This window comes from Crotalus tigris, unplaced genomic scaffold (assembly GCF_016545835.1).
Source record: "Crotalus tigris isolate CLP2741 ecotype Arizona unplaced genomic scaffold, ASM1654583v1 scf7180000017937.1871474, whole genome shotgun sequence".
Classification (NCBI taxonomy): Eukaryota; Metazoa; Chordata; class Lepidosauria; order Squamata; family Viperidae; genus Crotalus; species Crotalus tigris.
The window spans coordinates 1,267,458-1,293,156 of NW_024096729.1; the positions used below are offsets into that span (position 1 = coordinate 1,267,458).

Genomic DNA, 25,699 nt, shown 5'->3' on the forward strand with positions numbered 1-25,699 from the left:
AAATCCCAGGGCTGTCAACCAGTGGAAGTCCCTGCAGCCACCTGAGGGAAAAGCTCAGGATTTATAGTGGAAGTGCCTGAAAGCAATGGGAATACTGTTATCTGGACAGTCACGGACCTATTTTCCAAACAGGTGCACTTTATCCCTTGCCAAAAAAATTCCCACTGCAAAGGCCTTAGCAAAACTTTTCATCCAGCACATTTACAGATTGCACGGGGCACCCCAACGCATCATCTCTGATAGGGGAGTGCAATTTACGTCGGCATTTTGGAAGGAATTTTTATCCCTCTTAGGGACCACTCAGGGATTGACATCTAGCCACCACCCTCAAGGAGATGGACAAGCGGAACGCTGCCAGTCGGTACTTGAGCACTAGTTGAGATGTTTTTTAAATTTCCCACAGAGTGATTGGACGGACTTACTTCCTTTTGCAGAAGTTGCCTACAATATGCAGTCCACTCCAGCACAGACTACACTCTTTTCAAATAGCAACGGCCAAAAGGTTCAACCCTATGCCAGAGTTAACCCCAAAGAACCAACGATCCCTTCACTGAAAGAAATGGATGAAAACTACAAAACACTGGCAATAGTCAGAAAATCACTAGATGAAGCTAGGCAGGCATACAAAGCACAAGCCGATAAAAAAAGGGTTGAGCCTACACCATTCATTATAGGAGAAATGGTGTACTTATCTACAAAATACCTAAAGTCCCTACAGCCCTGTAAAAAACTTGGACCAAAATATATAGGACCTTTTCCAATTAAAAGAATCATAAATCCAGTAACAGTAGAATTAGAATTACCCAAAAACCTCAGGCAAATACACCCAATTTTTCATTGCAGCTTGCTGAAAAGAGAGCATCAGTCACCTCTACGGCCAAAAATCCCCCCCCCACCACCTCCAATCATGGTGGAGGGGGAACAACACTTCGAAATAAAAGAGATCCTTGACTCTAGGAGATATCGTGGAACAACTCAGTACCTAGTTGCCTGGAAACACCTCCCTGCCTCACAAAATGAGTGGGTCCATAAACGTCACGTCAGAGCCCCGAAGCTATTGAAGAAGTTTCACACAGAGTATCCTAACAAGCCTAACTAAATTTTTTACTTGTGTTTTCTTTCAGGTGGATCTCTCTTATTGTTAAGAGGGGCCGGATGTCAGAATCCAATTATATTTCATCTTTAATTATCAAACATAGAAACTCCCAATTCTGCCTTCTCTGGATTCTGCCATAAGAGGGAGAAAAGGGGGAGAGCAAAGGGGCTTTATGGCCCTCACTTCCTTCAGCACACTTCAAAGGACTGAATGTGTGTTTATTGTGGCCTCTAAGCTTTAACATATCAAAGAAGAGTAATTGCCTTTCATGTAGTTATCTGAAGTCTCCATCCAGACGGAAGAAGAAAGGGGATGGAATTGTGATACTTGAAACTATCACTGGAAGGGGGGTTGATTGGGTGGGACTACTGGGGAACCCCTTAAAACCTTGAATGGGAGAGCTTGAACCCCAAGTCATGTCTAGCATGCCTGCAACCATTTTCTCTTAATAAAGGATTCCTGTTGGAAGAGCTATTCCAAGAGTTCTGTCTTCTTAAGATGCAAAGTGGGGTGGGTCCTTACACTTCATTTGTTTAAAAAAACATGGAATCTATTATAGCTTTGATACTGTAATCTTTCCATCTTGTATTTGAATTTCAGTGGAACTTTTGATGTTAGGGATACTCTACAAGCCCTCTGTTGCTAAAAAGTACTTCTGTTCTCCTTGCAATGCAAGACATATGAGAAATCCTTGTCCCTTGGTTTAGAACTCAGCCTGATCCTTGTACAGTCCATAGCTTTATCTTCCATGTATGGGTGATCAGCTGTTATTCAGATTGTAAGGAACAAATGTAGTTCTGGAAATGGTGGAAGAAAGAAGAAGTTGACCAGTAGCAGGGTAGATGAATTCAGTTACAGAGGAAATGAATGCACCACTGGAAGATATGAAAGGCCAATCTGAAAATGAGTCATCCTGGACAAGGTCTATATATGTGGTTCCTATGAGTTAACAAATCACTGATGATACATGATTTATCCATTCATTACAGAACAAAGGAGCATCTTCTTCAGGATCTCTTGCGATAGGTAGCTGTAACTTCAGCCACTCTAACAGGTCCAGTGAAGTCTTTCCCTAGTCCGCAATAATTTCCCCAGACCAAGATGTTAATTATGTTTCCTCATCTCTATCAAATCTTAGAGTTATTTTGTCATTTAGAAAAGGCAGGGATTGCAGCTCTGAAGTGTGAAAATTGTGATGGCCACGTTAAATAGTGGAACTCCTTGACCTGGAAATTATTTTGGTACCTTCTCTGGTGGTCTTCTTGTAGGGAGATACTTTATCTGATATTTTACTTTAATTTTACTTTAATTACAAGTATGCTTGTTTTTACTTTTCATTTAGATAGGACAATACTTTGTATCAATGGCTCAAGGGTTCAAGGCCCAAATGCCACATAACAGGGTGAGTTCCTGTTACCTGCCCCAGCTCCTGCCCACTTAACAGTTTGAAAGTATGAAAATACAAGTAGATAAATAGGCACCATATAAGTGGGAAGATAACAGTGTTCCATGCACCTCAGCTGATAATCATGCTGGCCAAATGACCATGGAAGTGTCTTTGGACAATGTTGACTCCCTGGGCTAAGAAAAGGAGATGAGTGCTGCCCTTTAGAGTTGGGCATGACTGGACAGGGGAAACCTTTACCTTTTACCTTTATCAATTTATTTCACTGTAAGCTAAGTATGTGTGTAAAGTAAAAAGAAAGACATATGGTAGCATCACAGTTCCAATGCACACATTTTCAGCCACCTTGATGGGGTGCCAATTAAAATTCTGCACAAAATACAGGTCATATCATGACCTTTGGACTAAGACTGTGGAGGAAGATCATACAACCTGCCCCTGTGACTTACAGAGAATGGTGTGTGGCATAGTTAGAACAAGTATACATTCAGAGGAGTAAAATGCACTTCCACATCTTGCTAGATATGCTGAAGAATGTTCCCACATGGAAGGGTATGAAGAACAAAAATCAAGAGTCTGTGGGTAGACGAGACAAAGCAGCAATTCTTTGAACCCAGGTAGATGCAAGAGGAAAGAGACATGGAATGGATTTGGGCAATGTTGTTCAGCTGGTGCCAATAAACTCTGGATCAAATTTTGCTTTCTTGTATTGAAAACTGCAAAACCTGTTATTTTTCTGTGCTTTAATAAACATGTTATTAACTATTTTGGATGATAAGTAAGTGCTAGAAGATCAGAAATGAGTTTATGTCTACGCCTTTATAGATAGTTCTCAACTCATAACATTTGTTTAGTGACTGAGGTTATTATGGCCCTTGTTGCAGCATCCCTGTAGTTAGGTTGATCAAAATTTGGGTCTTGACAACTGACATGTATTTATGATGGTTGCAGTGTCTCAGGAATCACGTGATCACCTTTTGAGACCTTCTGACAAGCAATGTCAATGGGGAAGTCAGATTCATCTAATGGCCATGCTACTAACTTAACAACTGCAGTGTTTCACTTAACAACTGTGTCAAGAAAGATCATAAAATAAGGCAAAATTCACTTACCATATTTTCCGGCGTGTAAGATGACTGGGCGTATAAGACGACCCCCAACTTTTGAGAAGATTTTCATGGTTTAGAAAGTCATCTTATACAATGGAAAATACGGGTACTTTAACTTTCCAATAAAAGTAATGTAAGTCCTAAACACATTAGCATTTCATTATATTTCATTGCTTGTTCCTGATCTGCTGAAGACAAATGTAGCTGGGTAACATCCTATAATAAGCATGGGGGTGCACTTGTGAAACTTTGCAGTATATGAGGAACTGCCTCACCCCAAGGGACTAGCTGGCCCCTCTCATTCCAGTGGAAGCCTGCCAGACCGCTTCCGGGATGATACCCTGTGGGTGGATCGCTCTGTCATCTGCGCAGCGAGAGCACCAGCCATGGCGGCACGTTGCCAAAAAAGCAGCAGAGCATGGAGGAGGAAATGCTGAGCACCCATCCATCGGGGTCCCAGGGCTTCTGGCACTCAGCGCAACAGCACCAGCTGTGGTCAACCTTGAGGAAGCAGCACCTTCTGTGCAGCCCGACGGCTCCCACCAGCTGCTCCTGCCGCCCACCTGAGCAGAGGCTGGTGGCAGGGGGTTTCCCTGGGGGAGGAAAAGGCCCGCTCGCACCGCCTCCCTCCACTGCCCTAGACTGGGAGGGGCAGGATCCCTACCCGAGGGACAGACGCTTCTGCAAAATCGCTGGCTTTCTGTGAGCGTTGAGCAGCACTTCGGCAGCAAGGGAGGCGGGGGCACTTCTTCTCGGGAAGCCCCCGCCGCTGACCCAACATGGGCATTCTTACTTGGGTGGCTCTCCACCAGCGCTTCTCTCCCACCATTGGTCCGCCAACGCTCCAACCTCACCCCTTCCTCCCGGCTGTTTCTTGGAGGGACACTTTTCTAGGGCTATTTGGCTGCGTGGGACACACCATCAGCAACTCTCATCCGGACAGCCAATCCCCACGCCAAGGGATGAGGAGCATGGGGCGCAGGATACGGGGGAGCTTGCTTTGATGTACACGTATTTTCCGGTGTATAAGACGACTGGGCGTATAAGACGACCCCCAACTTTTGAGAAGATTTTCATGGTTTAGAAAGTTGTCTTATACACCAGAAAATACGGTAATAATGTCTTGCTCAGCAACAGAAATTTTGGGCTCAATTGTGGTAATAGGTCGGAACTACCTGCATACAACACACACACCATAAAATACTCCAAATAAGCTTTCCTTTCATCTTTCTTGGTAACTTGAAGAGAGGAATGCCAGATCTATTTCCCTGCCTGATTGAATATACCATATGCTAAATGTTTGGATCAGTCATTAACTGCTAACAAAGTCATTAAACAGAATAAGAAGTTATTAATATAAATATGAGACTGAATTAATTATCTACCTATCTGCCTGCTGGAAATTTCTTTCTGACTGCCTTTCCTTCTTTCTTTCTGTTTTTTGTTTTCTTTTGTTTTCACTTGGTTGTTGGTTTCTTTCTTGCTGACTTTTCTTTCTTGCTTGCTTTTCTTGCTTGCTTGTCTGTCTGTCTTCCTGTTTTTCTCTCTTTCTCTCTTTCTCTCTTCCTGTCTTTCTGTCTTCCTCTCTTTCTCTCTTTCTCTCTTCCTGTCTTCTTGTCTTCCTGTCTTCCTGTTTCTCTGCTTTCCTGCATTTCTCTCCTTCTCTCTTTCTCTCTTAATCTCCTTCTCTCTTCCTCTCTTCCTGCCTTTCTGTCTTTCCAGGCTGTTGACTGGAATTCTGGAAGATGCTGTTCTAATATATTTCAAATTGAAAAAGGCAGGTTTAAGTAATCTAAATAAATACATGCCTTAACATTGGTCAAGTTTTAATGCTTGTATTAAATATGTTTTAAGTTGCTTATTAAAGGGGAAGACTTCTTTTTCAAATTACAAGTTTTTTTAAAAAAATAATAGATTAGTCTTTAATAATGATTAATCAAAATCCCATGGATATTACCTCCAAATTGCTTCTTCCAGTTGCAGGGAATCTTACATCTTTGGGTCTTCATTGTCTGCTTACAATCAATTCCACTCCGGGTGCCCTCACGGGTCCCAAGGCCACAATCTCCACTTGTCGGAACACAGACACTCCATTGCCATTCTCCACAATCAGATTTCTTCACCTTCTTCTCTGAAGAGAGTCATGGGGAAAAAGCAAAAGACAACGATATTGTATAATTTTAAATTTTTTAATCTTAAATTATTCTGATCTTAATGTTTAATTTTATTAAATCATACCCCAGCCTAGAACCCCTCTCCAAGGGAGATGAGTGATTAAGAAGTATGAAATATAAATGAACGAATGAATGTTAGTGCCCAGGTATGAAAATCAAGTGTTCTTTCTGTAATGGGCTCTGAGAATAACTTTGGAAGATGGAAGAAAGAGCCCTAGCCTAGACAATAGCCTGACAAGAGATATCTTAGCCTCCAGAAGGAATGCGGATGGAGAAAACATCTCATCAAGGGCTCTCCCCAGTTCTCTGGAAAGTAAGGACAAGGGAGAGGACCAGTGCTTTCAGACTTGCAAGGTTCTGTTACTGTAACCTTACAATAAAGGTAGTGTTGTTACTCATGGTTTTGGTTTCCTGTATGGACTACATCAAAAGGCTGACACATTTTTTGACAGATGTTCTAACTAGACATGGACAATTTCCAGGAGTTTGAGGTTCTGTGCAGTACATTGAGAACAACTCTTCTTAAACACACACAAAGCTTACTCTAAGTCCTCCTTTGGGACTATTTAACCCCCATCTCCCCAAAAATGCAAAACGGGAGCTCCAAGTTTTGCCTTTACCTTTTATAAAACCACAAAACAGGACTCTAGAAGGCCATGTATCACTCGTGGATTGCCCTTTTTATACTTTTTTTAAATATTCAAAATGTGTGCTTATATAAAGAGAACGTGACAACCTCTAAGACAAACATAAAATGGGTAAACAATTATTTCACTCAATCTGTAACTTTTATTGGAGTTTGCAAACAGTTTATATAATTGCTTTATATAATGTTAAATGTTATGATAATCACTATAGTATATCTTTGATATGCCTGAGACATCTAATCTATAGGGACATAATGTAACTACTGTCAAATTATTTATTAATGTAACAGGGGGCTCCTTAAATGGCTTCAGTTAACTTATTATAAAACTCTGCATCTTTTTTATACAGAGCAGCTCCCCCCAGCGTGTCAAGTTGTGACCTTTTTAAGAACTTTACTGAGTCAGACACTTATGCAGGTGCGGTGCTGTACATGTCTTCTTTGTCATAAACCAATGAGTACAGGCTGTCAAATTCTACTGCACTTAATTTCTCCATTGCCACTTACAGTGAAACACACCATCAGCATCTTGTCACTTTGGCAAGTCCCTAGATTCTTCATCAAAAAAAGAAAAAGTTAATGGCTTCTCTATATTTTAAAACAAAGCACAAAGCACTTGACAATGTTATGTCTGCTGAAATCTGTCCCGTGGGGGGGAAAAATAGCATGGATGAGCTTGCTCAACAAAACTGGTAATATTTGTAATAGAGCTGTGAACAAAGAAGGCACAAAATAAATGTCTGTGTATTCAGACTTTCTGCTTTACTGGCACCTGCTTTTGGCTCTCCATAGAAAATACTTGGCTGTTCCTAGGAAGATGGGTGATCTTCTCAACCCAGGAGTTACATTTGGTTATTCTGGGAGCTACATGCCTGTGGAGCCAGTGGAAAATGGAAATGGTCTTTGACCAGACCTTTACTGTCTAATGCATCCTATAACAAGTAAATAAAGATTCTTTCCTCACTCCAGCCATCCAGAACTTATGAAGGGAAAATAAAATAAAATGAATCAATGGATAGGCAAGTAACCATGAAATCAGACCAGACACAGTGATAGAATCCAGTCAATCAGACTATTTCATTGCTGAACCAGGATCTTATGATGGCCACTGCAGGAGAATGATAGAATGGGTTTATTTATTTATTTATTGCAGTCCATCTTAAAACACAACTTTGGGTGGCTCACACCAATAATAAAAGCACAAAGTATAACATCATAAAAACAAAACTAAAAATCTGTTCCCTCAGTCATCATCTAGAATGACCCAAAGATGGTCCCATCACTCTATCCAAGTGTCAGGAAGGCTAAAGGTTAAAATGGTAGGAGTTGCCCCATTCATTTTAACCAATGGATTTGGTTCAAAAGTCGGACCTAAGTTGAATGCTTAGAATTCATACTAGGGATCTATCACATGTTTGAATATCATTTCTGAATCTAAAGAAAAAAACTAATGAAGGACAATAGCTAGAGTATAGGGGTACCTGCTTGAATTTATGCATACGTGAATAAAAAATCTGATTCTACTGAGATGTAGTTGTCTTCATGCACTTGAAGTTAATCCAAAAGCTTCACCTTTTGCAATGTTCAACAGACTGGTTAGTTATGGATACGTTTAGGTTTATCCTTATAACCAGTGGTGGGATTCAGCCGGTTCACACCACTTTGGCAGAACCGGTAACTAATTTTTTGTTGCCCAGGCCCAAAATGGACTTCCGGAAGTGACATTTACACAGAGAACCGGTTGTTCACATATTTGAATCCCACCACTGCTTATAACACTATTACTATGGGAATTGCATGGTATGTCAGTTAGCTTCTAGATTCAATTGACGTTACTAGAAGTTACATTTAAGGTTCTGTGTTACTCAAGATCTGGATATTTTCATGACTTTTTTTTCCAAATTTAATTTGCCTCTTGAGAAAAATATGGAACAGAGGACTTGCTGAGGACCTCTCCTCTTCAGGGGAAAAATATCATCATCAGAAATCTTCAACTCCAAACTTTCAGTATGGCTTCCCTCTTCTGGAATGACTTGCCCCCAAAATTTAGGCCACCTCCTTCAGTTAAGATGCTGTGCTGTTACCAGAATGTTGAGATCCAAGTATTGTATGACAGGTGAGCTCCCATTCTTGCCCCACCTCCTGCCAAATTAATAGTTCAAACGCATGCAAATGCAAGTAGATAAATAGGTACCATTTCAGTGGGAAGGTAAGAGCATTCCATGAGTCTCAACTTATGGAAGAGTCTTCAGACAATGTTGGCTCCCTCAACTAGGAAATGGGGATGAGTACCACCTTCTAGAGTTGGACACAACTGAGCAAAGGAAACATTTAGCTTTTTACTTCTGATTATATTTTTAAAAAGCTGTAAAAATATGATTCTTAATTTTAGAATGAATAAGATGTCATCCCAAATGAAGGGGTATTGAACTGGTTGGTTTCAGCTGTATTATTTTTTTATAAAAATATTTTGGTATCAATATTGTAAGCCAGTCCGGGTCCCAGGACATGAAGCAGTATAGAATTTGTAGTAATGAATAATAATAACAAATACATCAGTTTGGTACATCAATTTGTTGTTTATGGCACAATGCCATTTAACTTGTGGGAAGCATTGGATATATTTATTCTGGGAAGATAAAGTGTAAGCCGTCTTCAAGTATCTGAAAGTCTGTCTTGTAAGAGATGGAGCAGAATTGTTTGGAGTTATTCCAGCACAAGACACAATGGGTTTCAATTACGAAAAAGTAGGTTTGGTTGGTCATAAAGAAAAAAATCTTCAAAGAGTAAAAGTTATCAATAACAACAACAAGTTGTCTCAGGTGGTAAAGTAATTTTCTTTGCTGGTAGTGAGACTGTGGAATTCTGTGAGTTGAATTCCAGACACTTCAAAATTGCCAAACCCTAGTATGATAGCCCCCAGTTATCATTTGCCCGATTACAAGTGAGGAACTTAATCTATCTTTGTTTATTGCTGATTTTCAATATTCAACAACCTCAACAGCATCTGGAGACTACAGATTGATCAGACTTGAATGAATCAATACAATCAATGCCCTCGAAGAGTCATGCAATAGATCCATTCAGCTGCTGCTGATTTTCAATAAGTTTAAATTCAGCAGCATTATTTTAAGGTAAGATAACATAGGGATGGAATGGGGAAATCAGCTTTTTTTTAAAAAAAAATGTGGATTAAGAAAAATGTGATTTAAACATTACATATCCTGGCTTTCTTTACTGATCACACTCATATTTCTCCTTGCCTTTTTCATCTGTGGTCAGGATGTGGGCACATCCTTTTTTTACACTGAAGCTGCCTTAGTTTGTCAAAAAAAAAAAAAAAGTATTTTAAAAGGGATTCCAGAGTGTCAGCAACTAATATCACAGATGAGAAAATTATACAATTCCTCATCTTGGAGCGTATTCTATATATAACATTTAACTATTCTTAGAGACATCTTTGCTGTCTGTGATAAATCAAACGATAGAATCTTTTGGGAGACATTTTGATTCAAAGTCTGATTTTAAGTCTCCTGCAACATAGTGGACAACTGCAGTAGATAAAACTGTAAATCAGTTTGGCACATATCTTCCATATGAATTGTTTTAATGTTTCTGAGTTCTTGATATGGAAACTACAGTAATTGCATTGGTTTTCCTCTTTAGACCTAATTGGACTTTTGTTATGAGCAACAGTAAACTGAAATGGTTAATAGCATTGAAAGTCACCTACTTATTCTGGTTATATATAAATTCTGCATGTAAATTTATCTTACTTTGTCTTTATTCTCTAAATTATCAGTATTACCATTGTTGCAGTTAAAATAGCTATCATGTAACTACTGTAGCAATGTGAGTCACAATGTCGGAAAACTTAATGTGTCCACTCCTCCTACAAAGGCAGGAATAGTATGAGGTTACCCACCCCATTAATTATACTGGAGTTGGCAGTGTGACTTCTACGGGCACTTTGTCACCCACAAAAACTCCCAAATTAAAACAAGAGTCTGAAGGAATGTGAAATAATGATATCTATTGAGAGTCAGCATTGTTATGGGCAAGCTTCCAATATGCGAGGGACTGTCACAGGGAAGAGGGGGTAAACCTATTCTCCAAAGTACCTGCGGACAGGATGAGAAGTAACTGATAGAAACCTATCAAGGAGAGATCCAAACTAAATTTCCTTACAGTGAGAACAAATAACCAGTGGAATAGCTTGCCTCCAGAAGTTCCATCACTAGAGGTTTGTGGATGTTCCATCACTAGAGGTTTGTAAGAAAAGATTGGGCAGCCATTTCCCTGGAATGGTATAGGACAGTGGTTCTCAACCTGTGGGTTGGGACCCCATTTGGGGTCAAACGACCATTTCACGGGGGTCGCCAAACAACGCAGTCCACCATTTTTTTCCCCTTTTCCTTAGCTGTGCTACTCCCTTTTATTCTATTGGCTTTTGAAAGCCAATAGAATAGACTCTCTTGAATAGAGTCTAATTCTATTGGCTTTCAAAAGCCAATAGGAATTGTCCAGGCTGTCTCTGCCCTGCTGAGCCCGCCAAAAGTCCCATTCTGCAAATGGTGCTGCACCAGTTGAGTAGTCCTCGATTTATGACCGGTTGGGTAGTCCTCGGTTGGGGGTCGCGCATTAAAAAGGTTGAGAACCACTGGTATAGGATCTCCTGCTTGGGCAGAGGGTTGGACTAGAAGACCTCCAAGATCCCTTCCAACTGTGTTATTCTGTATTCTGTAAGAACCCCCAAATCTGGTGAGAGTTCAGGCAACCCTCTGATATCTCACAAGATTTGGTATCGATTCTTGAATTAAATCCTTTTTTGGATTTTGCAATCTCTATTAGATCAGCTAAAAGCTACAGAGGGCACATTCAGGTTCCATGCTTTGTTTCAGGAGATGGTTGCCTCTTGGCCTGACTGGGAAAGCATGGAAATGGAGCCAATTCAATTTCATCCTGTGAAAGTAGATTCCACTATTTAATTGATAGAAGTGAAGTGACACAAGGAGCCAATTTGTGGTTTTGCTAAGAGGATACTTTCCTTAAAAACTAAGGACCTGGCTCCCTGCTTTGAAGCTCCACTCATCTCTATTAAAGGTACCAGTGACATGCATAAAAAAAGAGACTTAAGCCCAGCATTGTGCAGTATTTTTTCACTTAGCTGAAATAGAGCACTTTAATACCAACCATCAGTAAACCAAAGATGGAAGAAGAAATTACAGCATGCCACCCCCTCTCTAAATGTCTATAATTATTTGCACTTACCTATTTTTTCTTTTTTGCCAGCCTCAGTAGTACTCACAGCTGCCAGCAGGAAAATAAATGTGAAGATGAGAACTGCAAATATCTGACACTGTTCTTGCTGTTTCTGCATTCTGGAAATTAATGAGGAAAAAAATAAAGTTAACATCAAATGTCAGTAAATAGGTAAGGACAGTTCTGAAATGAGAAAAAGAACAACCTTTGGCATCCAGAATGCACTGAGAATGGATCAAAGGAGTCTAATGCATATTAGTAACAGATTAGAGGATGAGCTCATTAAGACAAGAGCCCCCCCAGCCATATGGAAAAGCAAAGGTTGTCCTCATTAGCAATTGTGATATTCAACAGATTCCTTACTACTTAACCATAATTTATGACATGAAACTCATCTGCACCTGTAATGTTATTTGTTAACAATGTTGTGCTATCACTTTAGTTTCTGCTGGATACCTAACATAATAAACATTTCACAGAATATATTTTCACATCAGTGTAAGTGCTAAATTAGCACACTCACTTTGCTTATCAACTAATTCCCCTTGCTCCCAAACCTAAATGCCAAACTTAAAAGTATTTAATGCTACTGTAATTCTTCTCTTCTTTTTTCTATTAATTTTCTGCACTGTTTATTTTGGCTTAGTCTTCACTGCCCTTGTTTTCAAATTGATAGATTTTGCTGAACTACACAGTTGTTGTTAAGGTTGTCTATGACATCATATTGCCAAATATGGCAACTGGAGCCCTCAGAGGAATCACACTGTTATCTCAAACATCAAGCATACAATGCAATTTTATATATGTATAGTAGGATGTAATGTCAAGTTTAATGTGAATAGAATAGAACAGAACAGAACAGAATAGACCTTGGAGGTCTCCTAGTCCAGCTCCCTGCTCAAGCAGGAAAACCTATACCATTTCAGACCAGTGACTGTGTAGTGTCTCTTCTTAAAAATCTCCAGTGATGGAGCACCCACAATTTCTGGAGGCAAGCTGTTCCACTGGTTAATTGTCCTCACTATCAGGAAGTTTCTCCTTAATTCCAGGTTGCTTCTCTCTTTGATCAGTTTCCAACCATTGTTTTTCGTCTTTCCCTCTGGTGCTTTGGTAAATAATGTGACCCCCTCTTCTTTGTGGCAGCCTCTCAAATACTGGAATACCGCTATTATGTCTCCCCTATTTCTTCTTTTCTTTAGACTAGCCAAACCCAAGTCCCACAGCCATTGTTCATATGTTTTAGTCTCCAGGCCTTTGATCATCTTAGTTGCTCTTCTCTGAATTTTTTTCCAAACTCTCAATGTCTTTTTTGTGATATGGTAACCAAAATTGGCTGCAGTATTCCAAGTGTGGTCTTACTAGAGTTTTATAAAGCGATACTAAATACTTCACATGATCTTGATTCTATGCCTCTGTTTATACAACCCAGGATTGTATTAGTTTTTTTGTTTGCTGCTGCACACTGCTGGGTCATAGTCAAGTGATCGTCCACTAGGACTCCAAGGTCCTTCTCACAGTTACTGTTTTTGAGCTAGGTCTCACCCATTCTGTACTTGTACCATTGATTTTTCCTGCCTAAATGTAAAATTTTGCTTTTGTCCACATTGAAATTCATTTTGTTGGATAGGGCCCATTGTTCAAGTTCGTCAAGATCTTTTTGGATCCTGAGTTTGTCTTCTGGGGTGTTGGCTACTCCTGTCATTTTGGTGTCATCTGCAAATTTGATGAGTTCCCCTTTAATTTCTTCATCTAAGTCATTTATGAAGATATTAAAGAGTACTGGGTCTAAGACGGAACCTTGTGGTAAGGATGAGAAGATTAAGGGAAGCAAAGCATTGAAAAAGACTGAATATTCAGTAAAATGTGTATAAATGTGTGTTTTTATATTTGCGTCACATATGCTGATTTTGTCAGTACAATAATTAGCAAGTAATTCATAAACTGGCTGAGTGACTTTGGGCCAGCCACTCATTCTCAGCCCAACCTACTCACAGGCTTGTTATTGTGAGGAAAAGAGAAGGAGAAAGGTATGTTGGATATGTTGAATTATTTGTAAAATGACTTGTAAAATGATACAAATAAATAATATAAATAAACTATTCATTGTGGTATCCAAACATTATGAAGAGGTTTGCAAGTACTAAAGATCACCAGAGGAAAGGAGGTGTTTTGTTTTATTTGTGGCAGTCACAAATTTGAATAGACAAGCTAAGTGGGCTCCTCTGAGTCCTGAACAAAAACAAGAAAATGAAAGCAGATTCAATAAAATTGAATAGTTTACAAACTAAGAGTAAAATGAAAGCAAACAGATATTTGTAATTGGACATAAGGCCTGGTTTGGGGGGGGATGTATTGAAATGTATGTAAATTATTTCAAAAGGGTGGGGTTTTTTTAACATTTAGTAGATTTACACAAGTTTCTACATTTGTCTAATTTAATTTGAATGGGTGTGTGGCCTTCATTCCAAGATTAATGAAGTGAATTAAATAGAGCAAATTATTTGAACTTCCAACTCAGCATCTGCTAGATTTACAAAATATATCCAGGTTGCTTTAAAATCAATCTGCCTTTATCCCTATGTTGTCCTACCAAATGTGACTGCAAACCAGTTATCACAGTAGTAGGATCTCTTCCTAAGCCAGCAATATCTCATCTTTGGAAGGATTAGTGTTAACTGTAGGAATCAGACACCCGGTAGAGAGAGAAGCTATGAGTTAAGACTGGTTGGTCCACATGTCCCCACTTTCTACTCTCTGAAGAAATAACATGCACTGGTAGGAAAGGACTTTGTCTTCCTGAAGTATACAGAAAACAAACAAAAAAATGATTTCCAGGGAGTGGCCAAGAACTAGATTATCTGCATTAGAAACAAATCATAACTGGCTTGATGCCACACAAGCTTTGGGGATAGGATTAGCAAGAGCACAGATTATGATTCCCATGTGGTAGGATTCTGAAGCATTGAACGTGAAACTATGCTGTGCAAGCTTCCTCAGATGAGAATGTATCATGGACATGAACTGATGGACATGCACTGTTCCATCCCATCATTTGCCATACCTCTTTAACTGTTCAAGTAATCCTTACTAAGACTCACCCTACCTTTGAACCTCATATTCTAGATGGGTGAGATAGTTCTGTATTAACCTTTGGGTCCCACATGGTAAGTGTTAGGAACCTAATAACATTTTTAAAATGCTATAAAGGTCTCACTTACATTTTTGTCGGAGTAGTTTTTCTTGAAAAGCCCTGCCTTTATCACTTGGCTATTAAAAATGATCTCTTTCTGAACACTTCCTCAGATAGGCAAAGTCACATTACCAAAAGAAATGAATCAAAACTTGTGCTGCTCTGAAACTAGACACGATAAAATCCTGATTGCCCATAAATGAGCCAGTCTGGTATACTAATTAAGGCATCAGGCTAGAAATCGGGAGATTGGGAGTTCTAGTCCTGCCTTAAGCACAAAACCACCTGGGTAAACTTGAGCCAGTCACATCCTCTCAGTCCTAGAAAGTAGGCAATCACAAACTACTTCCAAACACATTGCCAAGAAAACTGCAAAGACAATCACTCCTAGGAGTTAAAAACGGACAGGAAGGCATGCATTCATACAAGCATACTATTTCAATCCAGGTAGTCCCTGACTTACAACCATTTGTTTAGTGATTGTTCAAAGTTACAACAGCACTGAAAAAAGTGACATGCCATTTTTCACATGTACGACAATTGCAGCAACCCCCCTGGTTCATATCTATGACAGTTGCAATGACCTAGTCCTATGGTCATATGATCACCTTTTGCAAACTTCTGACAAGCAAAGTCAATAGGGATGCCAGATTCCATTTGCAACCATGTTTCTAATTTAACAAATGCAGTGATCCACTCAACAACTATGGCAAGAAAGGTCGTAAAATAGGGCAAAGCTCACTTAACAACTGTCTTGGTTAGCAATGGAAATTTTGAGCTCAATCATAAGTCGAGGACTACCTGTATTGCAGTCTATTCCAAACTGATTCTTTATAAATAAGCTGGACATTCCAGTTCAACTGGCACAAGGCAAATGTAATCACGGCTACCAGTAAAAGAAAATGTTTAGACTAAGAAGACAAGATTGTCTAAGAAGACAATCTTTGTCAGGTTCCCTTTTTGGTGCCCTGCCATTCTGGTGGAGGGGGCAGGCGGATGCTCCAAAGGGAGCACCAGTTCAGCAGAACCAGTAGCTAATTTTTTGTTGCCCAGGCCCAGAATGGACTTCCGGAAGCGGCATCCACACAGAGAACTGGTTGTTAACATGTTTGAATCCCACCACTGGACAGGACGGACTCCTTCCAAGCTGGTTCCAGCCAGGACCCAAAGTCGCTGCGCCTTGTCTTTTACCTCAGCACTCTCAAAACAATCTTGCAGCACTGTATTGGCTGCCGGTGGACTAGTCGGGGGGGGGGGGTTGAAGAGGAAAGAATGGCTTGGTGCTTGGTGCAGGAATGTTAGATTCCACTTGACTTTACTGCAACCACTGTTTCTCAGTAAAAGTTATTTTGATTAACCACATGGCATCAAGAATTGTACTTTCCTGAGAGGGACAGCTGGGGCAGGTCCCTACATTCTTAGAATAGCAATATAGTTCTTCACTGTCTCTTTCAGGGTATTTGCCCTGTTGCTACTGAAATTGTGAATGTAGATATTACATTTTAGTGAGGCTGATCTTGAGGGAAGCAGTCTTTCGCATCCCATCTTCAGGTAACCCCCCCCCCCAGTTTTCAAAAAGCCAGGTTTTAAATTCACATTGAAAAGAAAGCTAAAAGATTCCTCTAATCTGATAAGAGAAGATGCAATTCTCACCATGAAATGTGTTTGAAAATGTCATTTGGCACTCTTAAGAATCTCCTGCTGGTAGCCATCTTGTGAAAAAGCCACATAATTGCTATTGATGCACACTACTGAGAAGGGAAGCCCTCTACTGCAGAAAGCAAAGCACACACAACTTCCACAGTGAAGAATGTATTTTAATATTTGGAAATGACACATAGCTGCTTGACATAAAGGTTATTATGTGATTTAAAATGGCCTTAAAAACCTCAAAAATATTAATATTTTAGTATAATTGATGGTTATACATACCACTATTTGGACTCCCTCAGACTTATATTTAATATAGTACTTGTCTACCATTACTATTTTTTTATCATATTCCAGTTGGTTCACATTCATAACTGCCTAATACACACAAATTTGCATGTATTTTATTCCAAAATATGTTTTCTAAACAAAATTAGAGTACACTTTTAAAAATGTGACTACCTCAAGTAGTATAAACTTCTGATATGTAGTCTTATCAAACAGACAGGTTTTTTTTTTCCACCATTCCTTTTTCCAAATACATGACTTTTGGTGCAAATTGTTTCTAATCTATGCTGTATTTGACTCCAGGTTGCTCCTGTGAACTTCATGATGTCTTTTTTTTTTCATTCCTCACACTCTGGAAAGCCAAAAAGGATGGTGTGACAAATAAAACATTTCTGTAGAACAAGAGAGAGACACCATCCCTATCCACCCTGACTACCCTAAAAGAAATAACCTGACATTAAATCCAAACATACAACATATCCCAAAAGTGCTTTTTTTTCAAGAGGCAACTGGGCGTTCTTGATTTTTCCTTGAAGATATTTCACTTCTCATCCAAGAAGCTTCTTCAGTTCTGAAACGAAGAAGCTTCTTGGATGAGAAGCAAAACATCTTTAAAGAAAAAAACAAGAAAGTCCAGTTGCCTCTTGAAAAAAACACCTTTGGGACAACCATGACCTGGATGACTGAGAATCTACATAGACAAATATACAACATATAATTATACTGGCACAAATGGCCCTTCAAACATGTCCACTCAAATTATTGGGAAAAAAATTACTTTCAGGATGACCTTTCCCCAATTGTTTCTGCCATTTTAAAGTTCTGGTAGAGTAGACATGCACTGAGTCCACTCTTGAGCCCAAAAATTCCGCTGTCATTGGGGGGGGGAGCGGAATGTCCCAAGAAATGTGCCTTCTCGGTCATGTTGTCTGTGTTGTGGACCAGCCTCCCTACAGAGGTATGGAAAACTTGACCTACTGGCCTTTCATAAGATTTTGAAGATCAGGCTCTTCTTCCTTAGTCATTGGACCCAGCCTATTAGTTTAGGAGCTCTGGCATGGAAGTATGACATGGCTGTCCTTTGTGATTTGTAGCGTGCCTCCTGACTTGTTTATATACGTGAGCTATAATTTTTTTAAAATTATTATTATTATTTGTTGCCACTTAATGTTTTACTGGATAGAATCTTGATAAATAAATGAATAAATAAATAAGTCAGGTAACAAGGATAGCAATAATTTTTCGCTATTAGAGTTTTCAATTTATACAAAAAAGAAAGAAAGAGAGAGAGAAAGAGAGAGAGAAAGAAAGGAAGGAAGGAAGGAAGGAAGGAAGGAAGGAAGGAAGGAAGGAAGGAAGGAAAGAAAGAAAGAAAGAAAGAAAGAAAAGAAAAATTCATTGATCTGAGAATTCTGACTAATTTCCCAAATTCTGCCTTAAAAGGAAGGAAGAAAGGAAGAGTAATTTTTTAATCTACATTTGAGAACTCAACAAATAAAATAGGAGGAGACTTGGGAATTGTATGCAGGCCTGGAGTTTAGTTTAACTAGTCTTTAAGTCAGTAATAAACCATGGTGAGAATCAGGCCATAGGAAAAATAAGTAGATCACATATCTTCATATATCTCATCTATATTCTGCGGTGCTTAGCAGATTCATAGGTTGGATGAATTATTCTATTGATTACTCTCAGTATAAATATGTCCATGAGTCATAGATGGCAGGCCTGGTATTAAAAAAAAAAGAAAAGCATCCTCATTCACAGTAACAGAAATATCTAAAATATGTTGTTAGAGAATTGCTCAGACCCTTTGGAATATTTTATCCATCCATCCATTTTTGCCATTTTTGACTTAATTTATTTAAGAATAATAGGAACTACCAGTTAAGATTTCTTTAATCAACTGACAGCCCTGGTGATCTATATTATCTGGCACTTTAGGAGTGCATTAAAAATGCATGGGAGAATACTGAATGTAGGAACTTTATATGGGTGAGAATATACTATTCCATATTCCCTGGGGCAAAAATCATTTATCCATATTTTAATGCTACCCTTTAATCTTACTCCTAAGGCAATTTACAAAAAGAATCAAGTATGTGCAGAAATGAAAAAAGTATCAGACTAAATAATTTTGATAAGATGAATGAAATATCCTGAAGTGAGATGAGAACCCCCCCCCCCCGAATACATTCATCAAATGATCAAACATACAGGATAAGAGGGGAGATCATGAGAATGAAGCAGCCGTATTCAGGAACTTACATCCATGTGAGCTCCCCGTGTAACTATGCTTCAATGTTTGTAGATAGAAGCAACAGTTAGTTACTTTTAATCATTCAGTTGTGTCCAATTGTTAGCAACTTTATAGGCAAGTGCTCTCCATGCTACCCTGTCAAGCACAGCTTCTTTTAGTTGTTAAATGTTTGTCTTTGCATCAGCTTTGATAGTATCAAGCAAGCGAGGTCTTTGCTGATTGAAGCAACAGCAGGCCACCATAATATTCCAGCCTCTTTTAGTGGCTGCTTCTGAAAAGTTTCCATAATGCTACCCAAATAGAATGATTTCAGGGCATCGTGGTAAATTTAAATTATGACTTAATGGGCACTAATTGGAGTTGCAGGGATCCCACAACAATCAATGCTTTATGCTAAAGCTGGGCTGAGAGATTTAGAACAGCACCTCATATTGCTACCGTAAATAATATGCATTTTTCAATACATATGAAAAGGTAAGGATAGTGGAAGCCACCTTGAATAGGATGTCCCCTTTACTTACCTCCCCGTTTTCACAGCCCCTTCCCATCAATTGATTCAGTTCTTAATTCTGTAAAATAATGGTTCATTTCATTCCAAAATAAATCATTTTATTTATTTATCAAATTTAGATACCTCCATTTCACTTTCAGGATGACTCCAGATTAAACATTGTTGTGTTGCCCTATTCTGGAAGAAATGGGATCAGCAACAGTACAAGACTGAATGAAATTATAAAGTATATGATGATGTTATAAAATATATATCAAGTGTTACACATATATGCAGGCACTTGCATTCCTTATGGTTTTCTCCAATATAGTCTTCTTACTCCTTACTCCACTTACTCCCATCATTCCTGAACATTATCTTATAAATCCTCTTCCTGTTTCATCTTCAATCTGTCACCCTTTGGTCACCCTTCTATATTTACTTCATGTAAATATAAGAGCCTGGTGGCACAGTGATTAAAATGCAGTACTGCAGGCTACTTTGGCTGACTGATGGCTGTCAGCAGTTCAGCAGTTCAATTCTCACCGGCTCAAGGTTGACTCAGCCTTTCCATCCTTCCGAGGATCCAGATTGTTGGGGGCAAATCGCTGACTCTGTAAACCACTTAGAGAGGGCTATAAAGCACTGTGAAGTGAGATGTAAATCTAAGTGCTCTTGCTATTGCTGTGTAGTATATAATTCTGAGTATTACAGATGGGTATGCCTTGGTTTCAATCGGTAGGAAGTTTTCTGCTAGAAAGATCAAGATGTTCTAGCTCAATTCTAGACAGCTTTGAGTTATGGGGAAATTTATGGTAATTTTGCACAGGAAGAGGAAACAGTACAATTTCCTGCAGTCAGAGATCCAGAAAAAAGGAGAAGGGGTTCAAAACTGCTCAAAAGTACAAGTGGAGTTCATAAAATAAATGGGAAGAAACAATTGTTAATAGGAGTTCAATAGCTGGAGCCATAAAAGCATGAGATGTAATGAGAAGAAAAGTAACCATTTCAGACAAATGCAGTGGAACAAGTTTCTTCTCCAGGGGAGCATGAGAGAGAAGCATTACCGAGAAGTATTGGTTCATTTCATCATTGATTCCTCATAGAGATTTTTTTTAAAAAATGAGAAAAAATAAGCATGTTCTAATAAGCAGAAATATTTTGACTTAATTGAGTTCATGTGCTAGCTTGAAGTAAAGTCTAAAGTATTTCTATAGGTCTCTTTTTTAAAAGAGTCTTATTTTACCTCAAAAGAGACTCTTGGGTTGTAGAACTATATAACCGATACTGTAGTGTGAGAAATAGATGTGGGGCCAAAAAAAAGATTAGACAGTCATTTGTCCGGCATGCAATAAATCTCCTGCCCTAGGCAGGAGGTTAATCTAGAGCAGGGATAGGCAATCTTGGCTCTTTTATGACTCGTGGACCTCAACTCCCAGAATTCCTGAGCCGGCATGGCTCAGCTTGGAAACCTCTCCCTTTTCCCTCAGCCTGGCTGGCTCAGGAATTCTGGGAGTTGAGGTCCACGGGTCATAAAAGAGTCAAGGTTGCCTACCTCTGATCTAGAAGCCCTCCAAGGACCATTCCAGTCTTATGATGATCTTTGATTCTTTGTTTCTATGATTCTATTAAATTCCAGGCTTTCAAAAGTTAAACACACAAAACCATTTATCTCTTCAATAGATTTGTCAGTTTTTGTTTTCTCCCCTTTCAACTTTTTAAAGTTTGCCACCATATTTATAAAGAAAATTACACATTTTGATAAGATGATTATTTTAAAAAAATCTCAAATTTTGGATATATAATTTCATTTTACAGTCTAATCTAAAACTCTATGGATGCTGCTGTCTGAAAACTATTTTTATATAAGTCAACACTGGTGCCTTCTTTAAGCCTATTAGTGAGTAGATACTCTTTGTTTTAGACCAGACTTCCATATTCACTCATCCCACATAGTCATGTAACTTTTGAAAGGAGTTACAATTATAAATGTAGAAGGGAGAAGGAATGGCACTGAGGGATAGGAGAAAGAGTCACTATCAAGGCAACAGTCAGATAAGGAGGTCTTTAGCCCAGGCCAAGAAAATAACTGATGGATGTCAGCCCTATAAGGTAAATCAGACAAAATAATCAATGCTGTATAAGTCAGGATTACTTTTATTGTAACAAAATAACAAAATCTTGCAAGTCTGGATGAGTTTCTCATTCCCTTGCTTTATTTTTGCATCAAAATGAGTTGAGTGCCAAATTCAATGAGTTTCAAAGCAGTTGAATACTAAGGTACCACTGTAAGATGAAAGCCCACAGACAGCATCTACAGAGGCCAATTTGCTTCCACTTTCCACTTTCATTTGAAGACATTTGTCCCTCTTCAGATGGTGATGTGTGTGCCAAGCAACTGTAGAGAAGATGTAGACTCAAACACTACAATCCTTCTGACGTGAGTTCCATCAGTAGACTGATATGTTTTATTTGTTTGTTTGTGTTTATCCTGCTTCAGTCATTTAAACTTGGCTTACAAGTCCATTAATACATATTGACATATGAATACAATAACATTACACCATTATTAAAATTAAAATTATAAATACAATAAAAATTGACTTAAAATTATGAAATGCATAATCAGGGCAACAATCCTTTTAAACAATCTCCCATCGCTCATTCCAGATAATGCCCAGTCTCTTCAACTCCTTGGTTCTCAAATGCTTTTCTAAACAAGATCATAACCATTCTTATATTGCTTCTAATGTTTGCTTCTAGACTTCATAGTGGTGAGGACTTTCAGCACCCGTTCTCTGCCTGCACATCTTTTCTTTTTTTACAAAATTTTATTTACAATACAATTAAAAGAAACATTGGATATAACGTGACATTCCAGTATATACATTCTTATCAAATTATTCTACATTTTACAATCGATTCTTCATCTCTGAATATACATCTAAATTTTATATACAATACTTAATCTATTTCTCTATTTGCTAACCTAAAATTACATATATTTCTATCTTAACACTAGCCTATAATCCCAACCATCCTCCTTGAATCCCTCCAGCAGTAAAATTTATCCCAGGTTTCGAAATAAACTGATCTACATTTGTCTCTCAATACCATTGTGATAATGTCCATTTCCGCACATGATAATATTTTATATAGTGTCTCTTCCTCTGTGGGAATTTCTTTGCTCTTCCATTTTTGCGCGAACGCCAGCCTAGCTGCAGTCAAGATATGTAACAGCAAATAGATTGTTCCCTTATTGTATTTCTCTGTAGTTATTCCCAACAGGAAAAGTTCAGGTTTTAACTCTAAGTCCAACATTAATATATCTTTCAGCCATCTTCGTATCCTATTCCAATACTCACAAGCCTTTGAGCATTCCCACCATATATGATAATATGATCCTATTGCTGTTGTACATTTCCAGCATAAAGGTGAGATATTTGGACCCATTTTGGCTAACCTTACGGGTGGGAAGTGCCATCTATAAAACATCTTATGGAGATTTTCCTTGTACGAGGTAGCTAGACTGAGTTTCCTATTTCTTTCCCACAGTTCTTGCCAAATATGCAGATCGATACTGAAACCAAAATCCCTACTCCAAATTAGCATAGTCTCCTTGACCTGTTCTTCATACATTGCGTGATCTAAAAGAAAGTGATATATTTTTTTAATCATTTTATTCTCGGGCCCTAATAATATTTTGTCTAGTTCTGTCGGTTCTATTTTTATACCCCACTCTTTTTTGTCTTTCCTATATCTTGCTTGTAGTTGGAGATACGCCCACCATTCTAATTCTATCTAATTCTATCTCTGCATCTTGAAGATTTTAATTCTCTCTCGTCTAATATGTTTTTATAAGTTATTACTTTCCCTAACTGCACATCTTGACTGGGTAAATTCTACTTATCTACAGATGGCCCTACAGGTAACCCAGAACCAAGCAATAAAACCAACAGCTTGATCAGCACTTTGAAACATCAAAGCATCATCCTTTTCTATATCAGTTGAAATATCCCGGTAATTGTCAAGGGCAGTCCCAGTTGCAGTGAGTTACAGTGGCAAGCAAGTCTATGATTAAATCCTAACATTCCATATTAAACTTAATTTGCATGATATAAAAAAGACTTATTTTCTATTATTTCCATCTTGTACATTTCCTGATTTATACCCAGAGGCTCTGAACCCTATTCTTGATTTGATTTGCTCATTATGCTTCTTACATACTTTCAGCTCTTGAAATACACCGTATTTTTGGAATGCTATTCCATCTGATTGCTAATGACCTCTCAACTCTGTTCTCTATTAATCTTTCCACACAAAGCAAACTATTTCCATTCATCCTGGAAATTGCCTCTCTTTCCATATAACATATCAGAAAACTTCTCAGAGTATGTGAGGTAGGGGTCATGGGGATGATGGTGATGTGATAAATAAACAAAAAAAAATTAATTCACCTAAAACAAATGCAGTGTTGCAAATGCTTCTGTTTTCCTCAACCATGCTTTTCTAATGACAGAGGTTTTGAATTGGCTTTTAAAGCAGTTTCCTGGAATAATTGTTTTCTTTTTTTCTGACTTTTGGTCTTCTCAAAAAAAAAAAGGGGGGGGGAGGCATCTGTAAAAGAAAGCTCCCTGTACAAAATTAAGGATGATGGCAGAGGTATGCCTTATGGTATGTGCAGATGAGGGAAGCAATCTTTTTCTAGATGGGATTTAATAATTTTTGTGCCTCTTAAAGACTGGAGGTGACATCACGTAATATAATGATATGGGGAGGGGAAACCCTTAAATTTTCAGACTTCCTGGTGGATTAGGGGGCTTTAAAAAAATACATAACTCTTTAAGACTAGTGAAGACTTTACATATGTATTCTAGCCCTGAAAAAAAAAGTGGGGAAAAAATCAAAGTGCCAGATTTTTTGACTGCTAAAATCCTACAGGGTTTTGGAAATTACAAGCATGGAATAATGAAGGCTTTTGATCACATGGTTTTTCACTCCTGCTAAATGTCAATCACATCTCTCAATGACAGTCCTAAGAAAACTTCCCTAAATGTTGTTTTTTTAATATTATCCCCCACTGAATTATTTTTTTAAAAAAAATTGCTCAATTCAAAATTGCAAGCCTGTCTTTTTAAAATTATACCACAGCAATTTCCATTTCATTTATTCAAGAAACAGAAGCTCCTTTAAGGTTTTATAAAGCTGATTATGCTCACTAATAGAACTGTAAATGCTTCTGTTGCGTCCTTCGCGAAATGGCAAGACACGAGAAGCAGTTGTAGTTCTCAGGAAACTCTTTATTCTTAGTTCAGCTTTACAGTTAGAAGACACCGGCAACGCCCCAAACTCCTGGCCTCTTATATAGGCCATCCCCGGGTCAATCTGCAACTTTTGGCGCGCCAGCACTTGCGCATGCGCACAAGTACTGGCGACAGCCTGTCTGGTCCCGGGCAACTTGCACCTGCCCGGGACCGTTTGCAATGCCCCGAGCCTGCTTGCACAGGCTCAGGACATAACACCCCTTCCCCCGGGCTAAACTATTCCCCATACCATAATAACACATAACTCATTTCTTTAGTGTAGTGCCATGCTCCCCAATACCAGGTATTCCCCGTTTTCCATCAGCCTCAGTGCTCTACTTTTCTACTAGCTCTGTTTTGCCAAGAGAGTTACAAAATCCTCCAAATACTTAGGAGATTTCCTTGCTCTCTGTGACCTCCTAAGTTCTGGGTACTTGCCAAGTACCCTTTGACTGAGGGGTGATGCGTGCCTGTCCCCCCTATTTTGCCTTGGGGGTTCCCAAGGGCTGTGCTCCACTGCCTGGCCTGCTTGCTTGCCCACCGGGCTCGTCATGCCAGGGCTTCTTTCTCTGTGTGACCTGGTTGTCCCGCCTAGCTGTAGGCTCTCTGGCCCTTCTAAGTGGCTACCACTGTCGGGGGTTCCTGTAGAACCTCCTAGGTCTGTCCAAGACCTGTCAGGAGGCTGTCTGTCCCCTGAATCCCGTTCAGTGTCCGGGCTTGTGTGGTTTTCAGTACTGTCCCAAAACTCAGTTGTCCCCTGAGTGAAGTCAGAGGTGTTGTAGTCGGGATTTGGTTCCTCGACCACCTCCCTGTGTGTTTGCCCCCTTCT

General features: G+C 39.0%; 1 protein-coding gene across 1 annotated transcript in view; it reads right to left on the bottom strand.

Moving 5' to 3' along the window:
• Positions 1-5,517: 5,517 nt before the first annotated feature.
• Positions 5,518-25,699, bottom strand: part of LOC120308556 (pleiotrophin-like) — a 78,645-nt gene continuing 58,463 nt past the window's right edge. The window contains exons 3-4 of the mRNA XM_039344768.1: positions 11,702-11,811; positions 5,518-5,741 (exon numbers count right to left, since the gene is read on the bottom strand). Of these exons, the coding sequence (XP_039200702.1) occupies positions 5,533-5,741; positions 11,702-11,811 (319 nt within the window). The 3' untranslated portion in view covers positions 5,518-5,532. The remainder of the gene's footprint in view (positions 5,742-11,701; positions 11,812-25,699) is intronic.